We start from the raw sequence: 16119 nt of genomic DNA, 5'->3' as shown, positions 1-16119 counted from the left end.
CATTACTGTGAGACTAAATTTCTCTTACCAGCTCAGTAAGGCTGTATATGGGGCTGAAGTCTCCTCGCAGGCCTAGTCTGTCTCTTATCCGCAGTATTGCACTGGTGGCCTCAGCTGCATGGTGAAGCTGTCTGTATTCCTGGATCTGAAAGAGCCTCAGTTGAGGCCAGTTTTTCTCCAGGCCTTGATAACTCTCCAGCTTAGCAGCCATAAGATGCAGCTCTTTTTTTATCTTAGTGCCATCACCCTCATCTCCGCACCCATCCACAGCCTTATCAACTTCTTCAAAAGTGGCAAGGCCTTGCGCAATCCTAATACCTAACTTATAAAAGTTACAAACAGATGGCTGCCAGATTTCAGAAATGACTTGTGTCAGATTCAGTGACACAGGGCCGGAACCAGTGTTCATAGATGCCTGTGCAGTTGCTCTCTCCACCCAGGAGCTGAGAAGAAGGTTACTCTCTTTAAATTCATGCATCTGCCTTGCTGTGTCCAGCACAAGCAGATCAGCATTGTAGTACAGCACCCGCCCTGTTGAGATTTCTCTCAGATCTTCCTTGGAGAAGCATGGCTGTACTGCTAGCAGCTCATTCAAGCTCAGTGCCTGAAGATCAATTTTGTGTTTATCCTCCAGCAAGGAAATCTCAGGTACTGTTGGAAATGCATTTTTAGACATGTCTCAGGACAAATATCAATTTGGAATAAGAAACACAATGTAAATAAAGCTTTTGCTAGTGGATTTACAATCTCTCGCAGGAGAGCCAAACTCACCATGGATCATCTCTGAGATTTTCCCAATCATCTTTATGAGGACATCTACATGTGCCCTCTGTTCCTTCAGGGCTAGGAGGTCTTTCTCTCTTTGTGCGAGCAGCTCCTCTGAATCAATGGGAATGTTATCCAGTTTGCCATATTTCATACCTGAAGATGACAAAAAAGTGACTCACTTAAAGTTTAAATGTGACAAGTCTAACTATGTTTCAACATGTAAATTAGATCTCTTGAATTCAAGAAAGACATTCAGTAAATACATATTTCTGGGCTGACAAAAATGAAAATACAAACATTCCAAAAAAATTGAGACAGTGTGTAAAATGTGAATGATAAAAAAATAAAGCAGGCCACTATGACCTGTATTTAAATGTGTGTATACAGTCATTGTAAAATAAATTAAAAAAATAAACGTAGGACTAGGAATTTTGTGAAACAGAAAAAGGACCATCCAAGTTGTTACCTGTGTAAAGTTCAAAAACCAGGGTCTGCTATGGTATGGGGGTGTAATAGTACCCAAGGTATGGCTTGCACATCTATGAATGCACCATTAATAAGTTAGCACATCTTTTATAAAGAGCATACTTCTGTGTTCAGTGTTTATTTTTGGAACATATGCTGCCTTCAAGACTGTCTTTTTCAGGAATGTCCATGCTTTTGTCCATGCTATTTTAGCATGACCACACCAAGCCATATTTTACATGTCTTACAACAGCATGACTGTGCAATCAGAGAGTGCAGGTGGTAGACTGATCTGCCTGTCTTGCATTGAAACTATATGGAACATAATGACGTTCAAAAATGTGACAACAAAGGCCTCATACAGCGTGCAGTTGAACTTTTTTGGAATTGAGGTTTGTAATTAATTCTGATCAATCACATCGTTTTGTGTAGTTCTACAGTTGATCTGTTTGTGTAATTTAATAATAGTGGGGATAAAAGCAATATGGCGCACTTACAGTTCTTGTACATTTTTTGGAAGTTGTTCCGATTTTTCAAGACAGTCTGCAGGTGGCTGAGAGGAATGTTACCCTGGCAAAGAGAAATGACCAGAGAACCCAGGATAGACTGACACTTCTGCATAACAAGACAGGCATCCTCTTCTACCTTCCACTGATTCCAGTCACCTGAACACAGGAAAAACACAGTGTTGCTGTTATTAATAAATAATTCATGTTAGGACAACAGAGCATACAGATTAGTAACTCCTTTCTTCCTTCTTTAGTTTGCCTCGGACATGTAGTTCCTCAGATATTCACATCTCAAATGATATCAATTTTTCTGGGACACCCTGCATTTTTTGCAGTGGCACATTATCCTCTATTAGCTTGTTTTGCCACCTTTTTTGTTTTTCCTAGAGATTCTCATCAACTTCAATCTATAGATATTCGTTTTATGTTTTCTTGATATTGGCAGTTTGGCAAACTACTTTCAGTGTTCAAGCTTCAAACCATCTTCTAGTCATTTTGGCCAAAATAACTGGCCTGGAAAATCACACTTGCACTTTTTTCTATCATTAAGACTTGTTAGAGCAAATCGCTCAGCCCTAGGCTGGGAGTCTTGAACAAAAGGATGTCAATCAAGCTTGCTCATCTGAATATTAAGACCACATCTATGCAGTTTTCAGATAGGCCTGATCAGAATATTCAGCTGTTTTTTGACCAGTTCCATTGATGTTTACTGTAACAGTCAAGTTTAGTATCAACACATTTTCTAATGCTATCATTTAATTTAATCTAAAGATCAAATCTTTTTTTTTTTTCTTCATTTTACATTTCTGGAATGTAAGAACGGTATGAAGTTAAGTAATAACAGTTTGAAGTACTGCCAAAACACTGAGTGTGTCAAACTGGATAAGCTGGCTTCACCAGGCATGATGCTGCCCAGTAAAGAGTTTCAAAGTGCCTTAAAGTGCCACTGGCCATAGCAACACATAGCAGATATTTTGAAAGCTGTGTCCAGTACGTGTTGCCCTCAAAAATGATTTGGCCACTTTTACCATTCTACCACTGGCAAAAGTCCTTTGGGTTACTTCATACAAGGCTTAACAAAATCATATCTGTTTCAGACAAAAACACTTGGCACAAAATCAAACTGATGGTAGACTCTTTGTGCGGAGAAAGCCTGAAGAAGAATTCCAAAGAATTTTAAAGAAGCAAATATTAACCAGACTGTAGTGAGATTACTGTGAAAGTCATGGGTGGAAAAAGTCTGGGGCTGTTTTTCAATACTGTTGGTGAGCTTATGTGCATTGATGGGATCATGAAGTTTATAAAGGCATTTTGGATGCAAACCTGCAGGTGCCTGCAAAGAAACTGCTCAAACGATAATGATCTTAATGAAATGATCCTCTTTCTTAATGAAATTTTCCATCTGCCTTTTGAAAGAACACTGTACCAGCCGGAATGGTTTGCTTTGTAATAACTGCAGTTCTGTTTGACAATTTGTTTCCTAACAGAATGAATTTCATACCTTTTTAAGTATGGCACAAATGTCCAAATACCTTTTGGAGCCACTGTATGTATAGTTTGTTTGCTGAACTGATAAGTGGTAAACAATAAACGGTACCCTGAGACAAGAGGATATGGACAGCAGATTGGCCATTCAGTAGCTGGGTCACTGTGTCTTCTCCAAAACGAGCTGCTGATTCCACTACGATTGAGGACAAGATAGACGAGTGAAGAAACTTTGGGTCTGACAGCAGAGTCTGCAGAAGATCCCCTTCTTTCCCCACCTAGATGTGAAATATACAGTGAAGGAATGTTGCAAAAGGATAGAGAGAGATATGAGTACACAGTGCTTTAGCTATATAGTGAGTAGAGAAACAGATAATAACTGCAGCAAAGACAATATAGTGTTCAGGACATTTGAGCAGACCGATACTGACCTGGCATATACTTTTTATTGCAGACAGACACAGATCTTGAAAACAAGCCTGAACAGCTCTATGGCTTTTCGCTATAGCCTTTGCTGAAGATTCCACACAGCAGACCTGTATCTTCTGCACATCACTTTGGAGCTTTGGAACAAACAGAAAAGCCTATGTTGAACACGCAATAAACACGCAATAAAATCAACCAACTACCCAGAGCAGATAATATTTACATCATGTACAGTACTGTGCACCCAATATTTATTTATTTACAATTAACAGTCAAAGTGACCATTATGTGTCATTACATTGTTTTTCAGGGGTAATTCTAAAGAGATTAGATATAAAATAATCCACTTGCATAAAGAAGAGGAAAGTCAAAGCAAAATAAATGGAAAAACACTCAATTCCAAAACTGGAGTCCAAAAAAATGACAGAAGATAGAAATCTTGATTCCTAACAACCGCGCAAGACCCTGTACATGACCAATACTGTTTATTCAACAGGGCAGTTAACAGAGAAGCTTTCATCTTTCAGACAGAAAATCAAGCTCCACTCTTGCGTCAGATCTGACAAAATCCATAGGTGTTTCTGTTCATTCTTCCACTGTGAGAAGACGACTCGCTCAATGGGGCTGTTAGGATGTGTAGCTGTCAAGGTGCTGTTACCAAGCAAATCAAACAAAGAAGCTAGCGATGGACTGACCATTTCAGAGTCCAGACCTCAACATCATTGCATGTGCTTGGGGTTATTTGGATTGTGAAAAGCAGAAAATACAACCAACTTCTAAGACTGAACTTTGGAGGCGTGGAAAAGTATCGTCTCCTGAAATGAATACAAGCTGCAATGAGAGTAGAGTGGACACACTAAATACTGAAGAAAAAAAAAAATCATATTTAGTTGTTGAGTCTGCTGTTTAATTTTCTATTAAATATGTTTTCTGCTTTTTTTCTTGACTTGACTTGTATTTAATGGTCAGTTTGACTGGAAATGAATGGTGGTCTCTGATTTTGCACAGCACTGTATGTATTCTCTATGTATTCTTCTACCTCAGAGATCCTCTTTCTTAGGTCCGTCTCCAAACCGTATAACCACTGCTCTGTGACGCACTCTATCGAACACTCCAGTCCAAAGAAGGCATCCCAGAGCTACAGAAAGGAACGTATGACATTGTTGGTTTATACATCGTCTCTGCCTTTTGACAACACAGTAACATTACCTTAATTTTCCTTTAAGCTTCTACTTCGATTTCACTGGGGTAAGACAGCGTGGACTGGTGGAGCAGAGGTCGGCGAAGCAGTCCATCCCTCCACTGACTGAACTCCTTCTGCATTTGTTCAAGCTGTGAGACAAGACGCTTTTTCTCCAGATCTTTCTCGTCTCCACTCTGAAAATATAATCCAGTAATTATTGTGTTGTGAAAATGTCACGATTGGCCCCTCCCAGTCCTGTCCATGTGCATTTGTTTTGGTTTTCTAGTCCTGCCCCCTTGTTTCACGACTCCACCCCTGATTGTGTCCACCTATGTTTGCACCTGTCCCTTGTTACCCTTATGTATTTAAACCCTGTTTTTTCCCCCGGTCTGGTTACTGGTCTTTGTTTGAATCTCTGTATTATGTATGTTGGTTGTGATGTGCTGTGTTGGATGTTCTGTTTGTTCTGTTCTGCTCTTCTTGTTCCGTTGGATTCTGGTTTGTCTGTCATGTCTGTCCCCCAATCAATCCGTGTTGGCTATGTGAACCTGGACCATCACGACTATGACCCTGGATTTGCCCTTAATAAATCTCGCTTATCTCAGCATCCGCCTCCTCGCTCCCCATTACAGAAAACTGCTCCAGAGCACACTGAAACATTAGTGTAGCTGTAAGATGCGGTACCTTTGAAAGTGCTTCATACTGAATTTCAGCCAATTTCAGCACCAATTGGAAAGATAACACTGCAGCCTTGAACATTTGGATATCTTGTCGTGCTATTCTGCACGTACTCTTATGAACATTGCTGCAACACTGAAACACAGCATCCAATCTTTTAGAGGCTGTGATTCTGGAAATGAAACATGATTTGTATATTAATATGACAAGTATGAATACATTAATAGACATATCTTTAAAATAAGAAACCAGCATAATAATGACATAGTCTAGATTTCTAATGAATATGCATAATGTTGTAACCTTTCAGCAATAAGTTAAGACAGTGTACATTGTAAACAGTAGAGTTAAATGTAAATGTTGCCTTTATTCATCTAAACTATAACTGCTTTTGCTGTTCATTTGAATGAAGCCAGTAAAAGTGTTTATTACTGCAGGAAGTCTATTTTTTAAAGTGTACCTTTTTATGTCCTGCTCATTCCACTTCATAACATATCTCAGGATCTCTTCAGTGATCTGTAAAAACATTGACATTAATGAAACACCTTGCCTTTATTCAAAATCCATAACTTGTCATGAAATCTTACATCATGTACCTGCAGGTTCTTCTGTGAATCGGGAGGAGCGGTGTTATGAGTGCACAGTTCAAACACTTTCAGTCTGTACATCAGGCCCTGAATCAGATATTCAGGAACAATCTCTGTCATTTTGGCAAACTCTATAATATCCTCAAATGCCATCATGGACAGCCAGCTGATCAAAATCCGAGGATTCTTCTTGACCAGTGATATGTGATCTTGGACCATACGGAGCATCATCCTGAAAAGATGTCGGCCAAAGGGTGAAAAGGATTGATTAAGTTTCAGTTTCAACTTTTTTGTAACTGCTTCTTTTCTTGCATAACAATATATTTGGAACATATGTTGGCAACAATGTCATCATTGCTCTGAACAGATTTATAAAACTCAGGATTCATTTACACTTTTGAATAATTCTCCTTAAAAATCTTTTTCCACACAATCTTCCTCACTTTAGTCTATTAACTGAGTAGATCAGCGAATTTATGTATTATTTACTTGAGATTTTAATGTTATTTTTAAAGCCAAGCAAATTAAAATAAAAAAAAACTGAAAAAGGTGTTATAACAAACCTCCTTTTGTCAGGGAGTCTTCTCATCTTCTCTCTGAATGGACGAAATTCCACAAAGTGCAGCCCAGTCCAGTCTGACTCCTCCACAGTCCATCCAAGCCGGCCTGAGTCTGCCCCTGGCTGCCTCAGAGTGTGGAGGAGAGGAACCAGCAGCACCAGCTCTGAGACCAGTTTCCGAGCACACAAGCTCATCAGACCCAACACTGTGCTGCATCAAATCAAACAATAAACAGTAATAATCAATGTGTAATATGTATGCTGTTGGACAAATGATCAAATTCCCTATACAAGCAGGAACACCACCGCACTGCCATGCTAAAAAGTTATTGGGCAAAACTCCTAATATTACATTCAAATATCACTGTAAATCACTCAGTGTAAGATTGTCTATGAAATATATAGATAATAAGGCAGTATGACGGCTGTGAGAGATGGCAGGCCTCGAACTCTGAGCCCAAACAAATTTGCACGGGTGTCAGTGCCAGCGCTTGAGGCCTAAGCCCCACTTCCTAGGCATCGCAGCATAGCCACTTGGCTCATGTTTGACCCTGGTGGCCGTCATCAGGGCCCAGGGGATGGCTGTATGCCACACACTGCCTTTTTAAATTACTACACTGTAAAACTTGAATTTTGCTTTATACCATTAAGATAACCATTCCATAAACATGTCATAGCAGATGCCTTAAGCAGTCATGAGCTTTCATGATATTTTTTTAGTAATATAACTGTCATATTACAGTTACTGGTAATTGTCACAACAGATGCCATAATATTTGTTCTTACGACAGCTTCTCTCATAGGCTAATGTAAGTGTACTCTATTTAGCCATGATGACATTACATTATGACATTTGTCATGACAATTACAGGTAACAGTAACATGTCACTGTTATATTACTGGACTTAATTTCCCTGTAATAATGGTTACGTCAGTGTTACAAGCAAAGTAGTTACTAACTACACTAATTGTTAAAAACATTAGAATATATACACTTAGGGACCACTTTATTAAAAAAATTAGCACTATCGTGCTGGTGTATAGCTAGATACTGTAGCCTATTGATGCACAATTCATTATATTCATCTTCTGGCCCTTCATCAGTGGTCAGTTTCTTTAGGGTTGTGGAACACTTTCAAGTCACTTAGCAGTGACTTGTGTGTGTAAAAACCCCACCAACAGCACTGTGCCTGATATGCTTGTACCAGCTCCCCACACACTAACATGATATGATCATGCCAGGGTCACTGCCGTGCTGAGAATGGACCAATAATATCTGGTCAACAACGGTCCTGTGGTCAGAAACTGCCCCATAATGAAAGCTGTCAAGGGTGTTTGATAGGCTGTGCATAACAAAAGACTACAGTCTGCAGTGATATCCATACAGTGGACCTCCAAAGCAGGTAGAGCTGGTCAGTGATGTACAAGGTGCTTCTAATAATGTGGAATAAAGTACATAACTATTGTTCATTATCATCATTTAGCCATTATTTGGAAAAAAAAACCTGAAGACATATTTGTAAAAACAAATCTTGGTGTGAAATAATTCTATGCAATATTGCTCCATAATCTAAGGCTTGTTACCTCTTTCTTTATGTACTTACTTCTGTAATGCTGGAAAGGCATTCTGAATTTCTTCTAATTGTCCCAGGGCAGGACTAGTGGAGACCAGCTGACAAACTTTGCCCCAGTCTTTAATTCCAAGCTCAATACAACACGCACAGCACACCTGGAACACTGAGAGGCCCGTCGTCAGAGGACTGACATCAGCTGAGCTCTCTGAAGTTCTTCCCCCTCTTTCTCCATTCAGTATCTTCACCAGTTTGTTTGCTATCAGTTCTGACACCTAAAACACAGAGTCATGATTTGATGTTGTGGAGCAGTTCTTCAAAGCTCCAGGTAAGTTGCACTGAATCAAAGGTTTACACTGACCTTCACAAAAGGAGTAGGCACATTGTCAAAGTAAAACACATGGTCTCTGGCAGCGTGAAAACTCCTCTTATAGCTGTTTAAGAGTTGTGTGAATGTCAGAACACTCTTCTGACTTGATGGGTCCCATTTCTCAAACAATCTGTCCAGTAGAAAATGCGCAGAATTCTCCCAAGCCTCAGAAATGACTTTATCTGCAGACTTAATGAAGCTCCTCAGCCAGTCTTTAATTGATCCTGTGCGACTCATGTGAGCCTCAAAAAGGTGCATTTCTAGAGAAGAAATATAACAACAAATCACACAGAACTCTAACTTACAAACTCAGCAGTCAGAAACAATCCAGAGACTCATCTGAATACTGATGCAAGACACAGTTTCCATACCTTTGACAGAGTGATCAATAGGGATCTGGTGGTATCTTGTGGCAATTTCCTCTATTACCTTCTGTCGTTGAAGCACTGCATACTTATATGACATTAAACTGCCCCTTTGCAAATTAATTTCATCAACGGAGAACTTTGCCTCGATCAGATAGCCTTTCTCACGCAAGCCCCTAGCATTTGAGGAGAGAGAAAAAAAACGTATATAAACATGCACGAGCCCACTGATTTAAGAAATCATTAAAAATCATACCATAAACAAACACTATGTGACTGTCAGTGGCAAACATGGCCTATTAGAGCTAGGCCTTCAGTTCTGGACTTCAGTTCTGGCCTTCAGTTCTGGTTCTGGGTCAAAAAATGTCAAAACTTGTCAAAAATATGTACACATACTTATTTATGTTGTAGGAAGCTTTGCAGTGACTCAGTAAAGAGCCTGCACCTAAAGTCAGAGCCCTGGCCTGAGTTGCTGTTTTCCATTTTTAACAATTAACTAAAACCAGGTTAGACTACAGGCCTGCGATGCACTGGTGACCTGTCCAGGGTGTATACTGCCTTCCACCTGATGACCGCTGGGATAGGCTCCAGCACCCCGCGACCCAGAAGGAGAAGCGGCTTAGAAGATGTCTGTGTGTGTGTGTGAGTGTGTGTGTGGTTAGACTACAGCTCATATTTGAAGACAGTGATATATCTCGGACTTTCAGAAGGCCAATGGTGATGTTTTTTCTATAAAAAAAAAAAACACCTTCCAATTGGAGATTGAAAATCAAAACATGGCTGGCTGATTCCTCTGGAATGTCCTAATAATGTTAGTGTAAGTTAGTTTAAGGTCCTCAGTTTAGCAGCCGACAGCCTAACCAAAAGGAGAGCTCACTTAAAAAACACCACACCAAGCAAAATCTGGGCATTTTTTACATTTGGTGTTTCAAATGAACCATTTCTGTTTCCAAACAAAAAAAATAATAATTTCCCAGAAATCATTAGGCTTAGACGACACTAAAGATTCCCCTCTGGTAGTGGTGCTTCTTGTGGACTAGCTTTAATTTTGCACAGTTTCATATTTCACCTGCACTAAAAGGCCAAAGTCAACTGATGACTGGCCCATTGACTTGTTCACGTAAAACACAAACAGCAGTGTTCTTTTGCCCTGTGAAACTGTACTGGCTGCTTAATTAATCATGAAAGGCAAAAAAGTACAACCAACAGATTTGGAAATAAATAAACTCACTTGAAATGGGTGATTTCCAATTCATCAGATCCACCTGTATAACAGAGCAGAAGTTTGTCCTCATCTCTGTTAAACCTGAACTTTTTATCCACCACTATGTAAACATAAAAGGTGAACACTGGCTGCCCAGTCGGTCCTCTCACTGGGGATGTTTTTCTGTGGAGATACAAGTGTAAAAGAGATGTTAGATCAATGTCTTACACATCACTTCACAGAAAGAGTCTTAAAGTAAAAGGAGCAATGCCAAGGTAGAAGAAATCTTTGTTCCCTAAAGCAGTGGTTCTCAAACCGGTCCTTTGGGACCCCTAGATGGTCCAGATTTTTGCTCTGTCTCTTGTGTTGCAAGTGAGGATGAAGCAAAAATCTGGACCATCTGAGGGTCCCTGAGGACCGATTTAGGTGTCACTGTTTATGAACCTTTCAGTGCCTCATGTCTTATAGAACTCTTAAAAATGAGAAGAGCATGAGGAATCATTTTTATGTCCATATAGTTAATTTGCTGTCAGATCAGTCTGACATGAAATTCTTCCATTTTTTGAGAAACTTATCACGTCAGAATATCTCACAGTGAAGGAACCAGACATCTGAAGAGTTTAATGCCTCTAAAAGCTCCCTCACAGAAAGATATCAAAATCATGTGCAGTATAAACAAAATGCTGTTAATTTTGAGAAGTTTACAAATATGCTGCCTGATTTCTGAGAGTTAAAGTGCCCTGAGGTAGAGGTACTTGCAGTTCACTGTAAGGCAAAATGCAGATGACTCATGCAGGTTTACTGATTATTTTGGCTGATAAATTAAATGGATATATTTGAGTTGTAGACATCCAGTACCTCTGGTTCCCATCACCACCACTGTAAACAATCTGAATGTTTCTTTACAATGAACCACTTCACATCAGCCCACTCTGAATGACTTTGTTTACATCTCAACCACTGAATTAAACAGAATTTTTCAGTGGAATTCCCCTTTAACAAGAACACAGGGTCACTGATGCATAGCACTATTCTCATGAAGCACCCGAAGCTATTTGAGTACTACTACCACCTCTGGTGGAGAAGCTTCAGACTACTAAAACATAGAATTACTGAGTGAAAGACAATGAGGCAATGCATGTTCTTCCTACAGCCCATTGTGTTTAGGTTCTTTGAACTTTAAAAAGGTTCCTCACACTCACACAACTCATATACAAAACTGGTTCCCTAAAGAGTCGTCCATGGAAAAGTGAAGAAAAGTGGTTCTTCTAGAGCAATGCATAAAGAATTCTTTTCGGTACCTTTATTTTAAAGACGTAATGCAACAGTTTTACACCAATTAAAGGCTTATCCAAAAACTAAACATCCAAACCAAGAACCACTGATAAACTGATTATTTTTAACAGTGTAGACCACAAATGGGCCAAAGTCAATACTAATAAAACATGACCTACCTCTGTTCTCCTTTGCTGTGAGTTCTGCCCTCCTGTCTCGCTGCTGTCTGAACGCTCTGCTCCTTTGAGCCTTTGGTGTGCTCCGTGGCTGATGCTGCAGCAGCATATGACTTTGGTCCACTACCTGCTGAGGAATGGTCTGAGGAATTCTGTGGATCTTCTCCTGACCTTCCTACCTTCTCGTTTTTATTACTCTCCTTCACCTTTTCTGCATCAAGGTGGGGCACATTGTCCTCCGGCAGTGCACTCTCTCCGCTCTTCTCGTCAGATGTAAACTCTTTCATTGAGCCTTTAGTACCTTCTCCTTCATTCTTCTCATTTTCTGCATTTCCTCTGTCCTGCGATGTCGGTTCCCACTCCATAGCATCCTCTGCTGGCTCGAGCTGCGTCGACCCCCATGCTGAATGGGTTTGCGTGTGACGAGAATTTTGCCTGACAGACTCAGTTTGGGTCACTCTGTCTCTGACCTCCAGTCTGATTGTTTGAGTTTGAGCCTCCACTTTGCCTGTCCCAGGCACGGCCCTGTTACAGCCCTGATCAGACTCCTGATGTTCAGCCTGGTCTCTAAGTCTGGTTGAGGTGTTATCAGGCTGCTTCTGCGACTGGGCTGGACTTGACGTACTACTGCCAGGCTCTGATCTTTTGGCCTTCTCCTCCCGTCCACTTTGCCTAAGACTGTCATTGTTCCGACCTGCTTTATCTGCTCCTTTCTTTCGCCCCTTGTTCTGTCTTTTCCTCTTCATTTTTATTTAAGTTCCTTTCAGTTTTATGCCCTTTTAGGACCAAAATGTAACCAATAGTCACATTAAGAAAGGAACAAAACTGATTTTAATTTATGTAAAAGTAAAATGGAATTTAAAAGTGCAAACCTACTGTTTCAGTGCATTCTCAGTAATGCAGCAATACACAGAGAACAGCATCTGTCAAGATAAAGCACATGCTGAAATCAGTGAAATGTTTCAGTAATATAATAATAATAATAATAATAAAATAAAAACATTGTTGTACATTGTATATAGTGCACACAAATGAAATAGGTCAAGCATAATTAAAAATTTTAAAGTAAAAAAAAATATTACCCCTCAAAAGTTTGGATATTTTATATAACAACAACAACAGAACTGTTTGAAATATGAAGCATTCTTGCTATTAAAAGACTCATATCCTACATTTTTCTCATATTGTATTTTTGAGGTGCACTTGTCTTGGCCACTTGATGTTTGTCTGGTTTTATGTAACAAAAGAGTTTTAATTTATTTTTTAACATGACAATTTTCAAAACTCTTTTAATCCCTTAGAAATGAACAGGATGTTTTGCTACTGTTGCTTTAACACTGATATATGTAAATGAGCTCCGTCCTGATTGTCCTGCATTTTGTCTCATTAAAAAAAGCAGCCCAGGCTGAAACATTAGCTATAACTTCACTCTGAGTGGGCGTCGCTTAAATGTTGTAGGCTGAATAGATGCAAATATGGGCCCTTTAAGATCTGATCTGGAATTATGGTCAAAGTTGATCAACCCAAGAAGAGCTTTATATCAAGCAACTTTGACATTAGAAGAGACAAGCCTGTATTTTGTACAAGGTGTAACGTCTGAAGCCCTTTTACATAATGCAGTAGTAGGCGTTGCAGGACTCCAGATGAGAGACGGCAACAGCTTGAAATTCTGAGCTCACTTCTGAGTTTTGTGCAGTGCAGTCTGAATGTTACATCTACAATCGAGATGTTTCCTGAGGTGGAAGAAGAATCTGTGACCAAGTGCGTGATTAAATAAAACATCTTCATTGATCTTCATTTTTCTCTTACCTTAAAGGGGAATTCAAAGTTGGTCACTCAAAGTGGTTGGATGTGGAATAGTTCATTGTGAAGAAAGCAGATTCCTAACCATTTCATGCCATAGCTTAATGTGAGGGAGCTTTTAGAGACACTTCAGACGTCTGGTTCCCATCACCAGCACTGATCAATGCAGCATTTCACATCAAACCACTCTGAATGACTGTTTACATCTTCACCATTTAAGAAGTTTTGAAAATAGGTGGAATGTTTATTTAAGTAGGCTGTGTAAACTTTCTCCAGGGAAATGTTTAGTTGGAAAATGTTTAAGACATTGGGATTCATCTTTCATGTTTTTCTATTTACATTTTACTGCTTAAAACGTGTCCCTTAAGCATTTTATGTGAGCAACCACTTTTAATTACGGAGCTCTGCTGGTGACATCCTGGATAAATAAAAATAATGCGTGGCCACGACTTAGTAAGGCGTGGGAATGAGATGATTAAGTCATGACCACGACTTAATAAAGCTCACCAAGTCAAGGCCATGACTTAATCATCTCATTCCCATGCATTTCTAAGTCATGTCCATCTTAGGGAGGCGAAAGAACGAGGCAATTAAGTCAGGCCAAAACTTAGTAAGGTGTAGGGATGAGACCCTTAGTGTGTGGCCGTGACTTAGTATGGCGTGGAAACAAGACAATTAAGTTGGGGCCACAACTTAGTAAGGCTTGGGGACAAGACTTAGTAAGGCGTGGGAACAAAACAATTAAGTCAGGGCCACGACTTAATAAGGCATGGGGACGAGTTAGTAAAGTGTGGAAATGAGATCATTAAGTCTAGACCACAGCTCAATAAGGCTTGATCTCGTTACCACGCCTTACTAAGTCATGCCCACACATTAGGATCTCGTTCCCACACATTAATATGGTGTGGCCACACATTATTTTTATTTATATGGGATGTCAACAGCAGGGCTCAGTATTATGACATCCTGTATAAATCAAAATAATACTACATTGTGTTAACGAGTGGGAACGAAATCCAAATGTGTGGCCATGACATGTGAGGCACGGGAATGAGACAATTACGTTGAGCCCATGATTTAGTGAGGCATGGGAACAAGATAATTAAGTCTTGACCACAACTTAAGGCATGCTGTCATTCCCACACATGAGTGTCTTTATCTCGTTCCCACTCATTAGTGTGTCTTTACCACTCAATAGGATCTCGTTCCCACTCATTAGTGTGTCTTTACCACTCAATAGGATCTCGTTCCCACACATTAGTGTGTCTTTACCACTCAATAGGATCTCGTTCCCACACATTAGTGTGTCTTTACCATACAATAGGATCTCGTTCCCATGCATTAGTGTGTCTTTACCACTCAATAGGATCTCGTTCCCACACATTAGTGTGTCTTTACCATACAATAGGATCTCGTTCCCATGCGTTAGTGTGTCTTTACCACTCAATAGGATCTCGTTCCCATGCGTTGCTGTGGCGTGGCCACGCATTTTTTAACACAGAATGTCACCAGCAGGACTCTGTAGGTTTCTGTTGGTTTCAGATAGTGTCCAGTAGGTTCTAATGGTATTTACTGTTTTCCTGATGGGTTGCTATCATTCTGATGGATCAAGGAACTGCTTCCAGATGCATTTCATGGTTTCCTAAAGTGGTCTGAAGATGTCCTACAGGAAACTGGTGGTCTCTAAAGGCAACCATTAAGCCAGCACCTGTGAGAAAGTAAAATCAACAGGGTTTTAATGGTTCTAATGGCTCGTAGCGCAGACAGAGTTTCCTCTTAGGTTTCGTTTTCGCGTCACAGGCTGATGGGCTTGTTCTTTTGTTGTGAAACCACTTTGCCGTCTATCGGTGGGAGTTTCGATGATCCATCGCGAACTTCAAACCACGCAGACGGTCTAAGCACCTGGTATTGTTAATATTAAGGCGTGTTGTAGCCAAACAAGGTCCAGGTCATCTTACTATCCCAACGTCCACCTGCAGCAGTGACTGCGGACACGGTCAAAGTGGCAGGTCTTTAAAGACTGGTCAACACTTCAGCTCACAGTGGACTGATTTGATACAGAGCAGCAGTAAGAAGCTGCTTGCCGAGAAGCTAATGGACCAAACTTCAGCTTCAAATCAATCAATAACCGACAGGTCTTCATCAGACTTGCCCCACTGGCAATGACTGCAGTAACTGCTGCACCATTTCTGACGCCACACTAATAACAAACACTCAGTGCTGGGAAACCAACGCAATAAGCCTCTCTGCCTACCTTGACCCCGTCGCAGTGAGAAGCGCTTCTGACCAAGACGCTGAGGCTCTCAGCTCCTACTGCTCACTTTCAGTTTCGTTTCATCAGCACAGCGAGTCCTGGACACACAGCTCTCAGCGCAGCGAGTCTACAGCTGGCCTGGAAACGCCCGGACCTGGATCGAGACCAGTACTGGACTGTAGTGCAGTACTAATGGTGCTTCAGCTCTGAGCATCCAGATCTAAATGACTGAGTAGAGGAAAACAACCAGTTCATTTCTAGTTAAGTTTCTAGTTATAGTTTATTTCTACCATCCGTAATGCGAGGTATATGTTTAAAATGTTGTCCAACAGCGCCACCTAGCGACTAACCAATCAATCCCCACATACGTGCCGCAACCTTCAGAGCTCGCCCTCTAACTAGTATGAATAAAGCACCCTTGGTGAACGTGGATGAAATGAA

At 40.4% G+C, this 16119-nt stretch overlaps 1 protein-coding gene across 2 annotated transcripts in view; it reads right to left on the bottom strand.

Moving 5' to 3' along the window:
• rnf213b (ring finger protein 213b) overlaps positions 1-15738 on the bottom strand; it is a 63994-nt gene extending 48256 nt beyond the window's left edge. The window contains exons 1-18 of one of the 2 annotated variants that reach the window (XM_017717880.2): positions 15679-15738; positions 12498-12544; positions 11625-12397; positions 10198-10353; positions 8973-9142; positions 8593-8861; positions 8265-8506; positions 6665-6871; positions 6111-6333; positions 5975-6030; positions 5521-5686; positions 4887-5030; positions 4693-4791; positions 3659-3790; positions 3340-3505; positions 1731-1898; positions 772-921; positions 29-651 (exon numbers count right to left, since the gene is read on the bottom strand). In XM_017717880.2, coding sequence (XP_017573369.2) covers positions 29-651; positions 772-921; positions 1731-1898; positions 3340-3505; positions 3659-3790; positions 4693-4791; positions 4887-5030; positions 5521-5686; positions 5975-6030; positions 6111-6333; positions 6665-6871; positions 8265-8506; positions 8593-8861; positions 8973-9142; positions 10198-10353; positions 11625-12367 — 3714 coding nt within the window. In that variant the 5' untranslated portion in view covers positions 12368-12397; positions 12498-12544; positions 15679-15738. Of the gene's footprint in view, positions 1-28; positions 652-771; positions 922-1730; positions 1899-3339; positions 3506-3658; positions 3791-4692; positions 4792-4886; positions 5031-5520; positions 5687-5974; positions 6031-6110; positions 6334-6664; positions 6872-8264; positions 8507-8592; positions 8862-8972; positions 9143-10197; positions 10354-11624; positions 12398-12497; positions 12545-15678 lie in introns of those variants that run through there. The other variant, XM_017717881.2, reaches the window with a different exon arrangement.
• Between the last annotated feature and the right edge of the window lie 381 nt (positions 15739-16119).

Source organism: Pygocentrus nattereri, chromosome 13 (assembly GCF_015220715.1).
Source record: "Pygocentrus nattereri isolate fPygNat1 chromosome 13, fPygNat1.pri, whole genome shotgun sequence".
NCBI classification, from domain to species: Eukaryota; Metazoa; Chordata; class Actinopteri; order Characiformes; family Serrasalmidae; genus Pygocentrus; species Pygocentrus nattereri.
The sequence above is the reverse complement of the archived record's forward strand: the minus strand, read 5'-3'. Positions and strand labels throughout refer to the sequence as shown.